General features: G+C 41.6%; 1 protein-coding gene across 1 annotated transcript; it reads right to left on the bottom strand.

Moving 5' to 3' along the window:
• Positions 1-4,549, bottom strand: LOC124999117 (cartilage intermediate layer protein 2-like). The gene is made up of 11 exons (XM_047573889.1): positions 4,462-4,549; positions 4,173-4,218; positions 4,058-4,094; positions 3,893-3,949; positions 3,747-3,773; positions 3,633-3,653; positions 3,463-3,483; positions 3,184-3,355; positions 1,155-1,261; positions 829-1,003; positions 1-445 (listed from the first exon to the last, which is right to left on the bottom strand). The coding sequence occupies exons 2-11, from the start codon at positions 4,182-4,184 to the stop codon at positions 349-351; spliced, it is 726 nt and encodes a 241-aa protein (XP_047429845.1). The 5' UTR covers positions 4,185-4,218; positions 4,462-4,549; the 3' UTR covers positions 1-348.
• Between the last annotated feature and the right edge of the window lie 2,039 nt (positions 4,550-6,588).

Raw genomic sequence — 6,588 nt, 5'->3', positions numbered from 1 at the left:
TTTGCTGTTCATTATTAGTTTTACTCCTGTTAGTTGTACATTAACAAGGTAATAATCATGACAAAAAAAAAGGTGGATGAAAAGACACTTGTTGGAAAAGCACTGATGTATAGAAAGAAGATCAAAGATGGCTGAATTACATCCAGCAGCTTCTGGTGTTGTCACACTGACATAGCTTATGGGGACACTTGAACCGAACAGAGTCACTGTTAATGTGAAGACATCAGTAAAAAGGGGCCTATTAAAGAAGCAGTATACGGTATGTAAGAGAAAGAGGGGGAAAAAATAAACTGAAAAGAAAATAAATTTCTTCTTTTCACATCATTCTCGCTGTCACGGAGTCAGGGATCAATAACATGGGCATCCAAACCGAACTTTGTAGTCCCTGCAGGTCTTAGACTTCTGGTCCATTTTGCGGCAAACGAACCCCTGAGTTGGATTGTATCTATGAGAGGAATATAAGAATTTTACAATTCAGTTTAAAGCATAAAATCAGTGTTTAAAAATGATGACTCAGATTGTAACAGGTTTTTTTTTTTTATGTCTGTTGTAATTTAGTTTGTGCTGCAGTTTTATCCTTTAGAAGTAAAATGAATTGTGTCAAATTTCATATAAAAAGATGAAATATATGTATATATATTCAAGGAATACATTCATATTTTTTACACTTGAACAGACAGGCTGCATTTTCCCAGTCATATCTGGTCGCACAAGGACAAATTACAGACGTGCCCATGTTATGTAGTTTGCCGCTGTTGCCTCTCCCTCGACTGAATGTTGGATCACGTTGTACTACGTTTTAAATTATTTTCTAATCAGGAAACTTACACAAATAAGTTCTCCCCAGTGTAGATGGCTGGGGTCAACGTGTCAGTGGTGACGGCCTCGATGAACAGAGGGCTGCCGCAGATCTGTCCTGGGTTTTCTGTCTTCAGGTTGCTCAAAAGCTCCCAGTCCCCTGTTCCGCTGGGATTGTCCCGATCGTACCACTTGGTCCAGCACACTGCGGTGTGCAAACAGAGAGAGACAGAGAAGACAGGATGACTGGCGGGAATCTGCAAAACCAGCGCTCATGCACACAAACAACGACAGGGGATTTGCATTTGCAGGTTAGCGTTGCACATGTAGATTGTGTTGAAATCATGTTGAACTACCTCCACCACAGAAGGGGGGGTGGCAGCTGAAGCGAACGCGGTAGTCGTTGCACATCTTCTTGGATTGGTCCATGTTTCTGCAGATGAATCCTGAAGTCGTGTCACTTCTGAAAAGCAAAGGCAATGTGACACTTGATAAAAGCTACCTACTAGTAACGTGGCTCAAGGGATTGCAACACAACTCTGTCAAGTCGTCCATCACTGCACTCCAACACTGTGACATCTATCCTCTACCACCACCAGCAGATGAACATTTTTAGCTTTTTGAGAAGTATCTTGATGACTATAGAGCCCCTTTGAGTTAGCAAACATTATGACATTTTTTTTTCTGTCTGTGTTATGTGCCTGCCTTGGGACTACAACTGAAAATTAGCATTTGTGCTAAGTCCGGCACATTTACACTGATGACTAATGCATCACTGTTGATTAACGTGCATTGTCCCAATTCCATAAACTAATAATAATAACAATAACAGTGGGGCGGCTTAGCTGTAGTCAAAACGATCCATACATTAGCTAAAATGGACTACTAACAGACATTGTGTTTGACAATGGTGGAAGAAAATGGTGAAACAGATGAGCAAACACAAGTTCTTTATCTGAATATGTTTGGTCACTCACCCCTCAGGACTGAGAGTGTCATTTGACAAAGAAAACATTAACAGGCGGAATCAGACTGGCCGACCCGTACTCAATGATATAACTGATGGAGGATCTGACATTATTAGCTTCTGTGCAACAGTTGGATAGAAAAATCCAACGTGTACAAGACAGAGGGCACATAAATCCTTAGAAGCCTGTAATTATGTCCTGAGTGGTCATGAACAAGACTTGAGTTACAAAGACTGAACAGATTAGTTTTGCGTTGTGTGCACCGAAGTTCTGCCTAGCTAGCTGAGGAACTAGAAAACAAACCCGCATCAGGCTTCCTTGGGTTATTGTGAACCAAACCAACGGCTACGTCTGGACGGCTAACTGTTCTAGCATGGCTGGGTAAGTAACCTACAAATTGAATTTGTCCACCATAAAGTTAACTACATTCGTGTTATATAATGCGACAGCGATATAGGCTAATGAATAAGCCAGCGGGGGCTATTACACAGACTAATGGCTAAGAGGCTAATGTAAAAGCAAAACGTTGTTAGCTATGTTATGTTTAGCAAAGTATGAAGTAAATGGAGCTTGATATCAAAGTATCGGCCTGGCCCATTATGCTAACTCCAGTGGGAGCTAGCAAATGCTATTTCTGATGATGGTGCGGAATACCAGGAAATTTGGTTCATGGCAATCCATTCAATGCACTCATGTCATACTTCAAAATGTAATCTACTGCAGTGCTACGTCTGCATAATGAATACTTGATAGTCGTTGTATAACATACTCAACATCGCGCCCAGAGTAGTAGGTGTATTTGGACCACAGGAGCTTTGTCATGGTTCCTACAACAGCTGGAAGAAGTACACCATATACAGAGTCCTTCAAGAACTACTTCTTAAAACGTCATTTCGTGGGTCTTATCTTTCACTCGAGGTAACTCTTGTGATATAATGCGGAGAGACGAAGACGTACAGTACACTGAAGTACTCTACATTGTTGAAACACCTTAACAGTCCTCCGCATTAGCTTTGAAAGTAGAACAAAACAGAGATATAAACAGTAGACCAACAGTAAAATCACATTATCAAGCCTGTTCACAACATTGCTTTTAGTTGCACGAAACTAAATGAGGTTGTCGCCATTGGAAAGTCTGTCAGAACCATCTGATCCTCACACGCCTACAGTGAATACCAGATGTATAGACACTTTCTAAATAGAAGGTTAACACATTTTCTTAGAGCTTCATACAATCTCCTTTTATTATATCATTTGAACAGTTTAAAATTCAGATGAACACTTGTTTTTTTTTCCCTTTTGTTGATGCTCATTAGTTACCAAGTTCCCAACCAAATCAATGGAACAGAGTAGAATGTGAGAAACTGAATCGCTGCATGAAACACGCTCTAATTATTCATCCTCTTACAGCACTTACTTATAAATCACATCCCCTGCTGCAGCCACACTGAGCCCAGACAGAGTTCTGGCCTCTATATTGACTGGTTTGGGGCAGATCTTTCCGGGGTTCTCTTTGCGGAGATTGTAGAGGCTTTCCCAGTCTCCGGTACCAGAGGGGTTGTCTCTGTCAAACCAGTCAGTCCAGCATTCTGGGACAAGGTTTTCAAATCGAGATCAGTTGGTTGAGAGGAGAATTGGGAATTTTCAGTAAATGTGCATGCTGTGATTTTGACAAAAAGAAGTCTGTTGTGCTTACGGATGGACGAGCTTGGCCAAACTACATGGAGGAAGAAAGACATTATTTACTGTTGTTACAGAACCTCATGTAATATACAATCAGACCTTGGTGTCATAAGGTTTTCCCACACTGTCCTAGATCATGCACACTGGATTTAGATTTCATCAAAATGCAGTGAGAGGTCTTACCTTTTTCATCAGCTGGTTTCACTGAAACAGGAAAAAAATGTGTCACGCCTTCTTGTACAAACCCAGTGGTTTAATTTGTGCTGCTGCTGAAAACAAATCCTATAACCCTCCTACCTTCTTTCAGTGAAAACAGAGCAGCTCCTATATTGAAAAATGAAAAAGAGAAAAGTCTCATCTTACTAACAACCTCACAAGCCGTTACAAGGCTCTTCCACGTCGATTCAGATAGTTCACATTGTTTTAGCAGTGAAGGTCCTTACTGTCATTATTGCCTGGTTCCACTGCATTAGACACATTTAGAGTCATCTGGTTGCTTTCTGGTAAAGGGTAATCAAAAAATGAAAAAAAAAAAAAAAAATGTTGCATATTATGATCGGGCATAAGTGACGCTTGATCTAAGAGTGAGATAAGTGAAGGTTACATACCAGAAACCAGTCCAGCAACAACAACAGCTACGCACAACTATAGGAGAAAATAATGTTTACATGCACATGTTGATGTGGAAAATTGGAAACGTAAAAAAAAAAAGTTACACATTACCAATCTGATCATGATTGCAGACACAGAGGAGCCTTGAAACCTGTCACTGGAGGGTGCAGTCATTCGTGAGCAGAAATGAAAGAGAATGTGGGTGAGACATGTTGATGATGAAAGGGAATATTCACTGACAGGAACAAGTACAATGTTTTGCTTTTTTTTTTTTTTTTTTTTAACACACATTTTAACACACCTTTAAGCAAATTTTTTATTAAAGTAATATAATTCAGATTTATAAATCAACACAGTACTTTTGGACCTCCAGTAAATAAATAAACAAAAAAACACTCACCCATAAAACTTTGCAGCAGAATAATATGCTTGCACCGCTGCCTGCCTAAATGAGTGTTTTTCCGCCTTATTTTTCCACTTAAATACACACCTTCAACACAGCCTGGAAAATATTTAGTTACCAACAAGAGAGTAACAGTACACCTGTCCCCCTCAAAAAAAAACAAAAAAAACAATACCCTATTGAAATAGATGTAATGTGAGAAAAAGACATGTGAGCAAATCATCATTCATAAATTCCAATAGGATGTGTGCAAGAATAATGGTTGGGGATAAGATGTACAGCTCCACTATTCTCCTCCAGACATTCTTAACCTCGTTTTGTTGCTACTGTAGACAGATTGATGTATGTACTAGGAGGCTACATGTATCATGTATACCCTGACAGGCAAAAACAGGTTGCAGGGGCCCACCTTCTCGCGAAAGCCGAGTGTCCCGAAGCAAAAATTTAACCCGTAACTGTAGCCAGAAGATAACAGGATATGCACATATAGCGTGCACGTATAGAAAGATAACTGCAACTACGACGATAATAAACATTTTCAGTTCCCTTCGTGTCGTGTGCAGAGCGGCGCGTGACAACTGAAACTGCACAGCGGCGCCGAATCCCATAATCCAGACAGAAATTTGGCTCAGTCTTGCAGTTAAAGGCAGCTGTCATGCTATCTCTGCAATTATAAAAGGATGATTCAGGTGCAAGTGGCTGATAGGAATTGGTGCACTGCACCTGTTCTCAGAGTTAGAGGCACTAATCGTGTTATTTTAGAAACTGTTTAGGTGTCGCGCTTATATAAGGGGGATGATTTGTCTCTGGGAGCATGTGTGGGTAGGCCAAGTCTTACTCTTTTTTGAGAAGTTAAACCAAACTGGTTCCTAGAAAAAGGTTTTCAATTCAAACGCTGAAAATGATCTTGTCACCGCAGTGTCCTAGATTCATTGTCAAATAGGAGGTTCACTCGTGGTGATGCAACGTTTTAAGAGAACTGGATTTAATTATGTGTTATATTCAGGAGAAACTTATATGAAAAAGTAAAATTGTGCTTGGGCTTTTGGTAAGAAGAAGATCGCCCTGGAAAAGGAGCTGTATGAAACAGCTGCTACCGCAGAAAGGAAACATCTCCGGAGCCTGGGAGTGGATTCGAGAAGGATCTGATCAGAGAAGGGGGGGGGCCCTGAATCTACGTCTGGCGCGGTGAAGGATTGGATGTGGGTCACAAATTTTCCTCAGGAGCGAACAGACAGCTGAATGGCAGCAGGGAGAGAACACCTTTACATTTTGACAGCTTACAAGTGATTGGCTGAGGGCGCAGGTGTCAGGTTGTGATTGGGTGAAGACAAGCGTGAGGCGGTGGAGCGCGGCGATGGGAGGCCGCGGGAAGCGGCACTTGACCCGGGAGTCGAGAGTCGTCCTGGCTGACTTTTACGCTAAGCCTCGCTATTTAAGCGCGCATTAATGACGCGCCGCTGATATTTAGCTCGGGATTTGTGAAGGAAAGCTGCAGACATATAAAACCAAAGGTTTAAAGGTGCTAAAGAGTTTGAGCAAAAGTCATTTCATACAATCAAAGCTTAAAAAAAAAAAAAAAAAATCAAAACCACCTAGCATAATCCGTCATCTTTAGGTGTTCTGAACTCCTCCACTAGTCAGTTTTTCTTAATCATCTACCATTACTGTTCCTTGCATCTCCTTGCATTTTGCGGTTACACGTCCAAGACCTGTGTACAACCAGCTTCCTCACTTTTGTCAGCGTCCGCCAACCCCCCCCCCCCACGGTGTTTGGTTGTGTGTGCGTGCTAATTAATTGCCCTTTGAAAAGAATACCTGCCTCCCACTGTTCAATAGCAGCTGGGGATGGTCTCCGTCCATTCATACATCAGCATTAAACTTTGTCATCTGAAAGGGCCGGTGTAATATTTTACACTAAATTGTGCTTTGGACTGGATGCCAAAGTACAAATGACAGCATGGTGTACGCTCATTTATCATCCCCCCCACACCCCACCCCACCCCCCTCCCTCCTTCCCTCCCTCCCTCCACAACATACACACACCACACCTCCCTCTGTTTCCCCCCCAACACACACACACACACACCTCCAGTTCTTCTCTCTCTTGTCTCCATGGAAATC

Source organism: Mugil cephalus, chromosome 21 (assembly GCF_022458985.1).
Source record: "Mugil cephalus isolate CIBA_MC_2020 chromosome 21, CIBA_Mcephalus_1.1, whole genome shotgun sequence".
Classification (NCBI taxonomy): Eukaryota; Metazoa; Chordata; class Actinopteri; order Mugiliformes; family Mugilidae; genus Mugil; species Mugil cephalus.
This window is presented reverse-complemented; position numbering and strand designations above follow the sequence as displayed.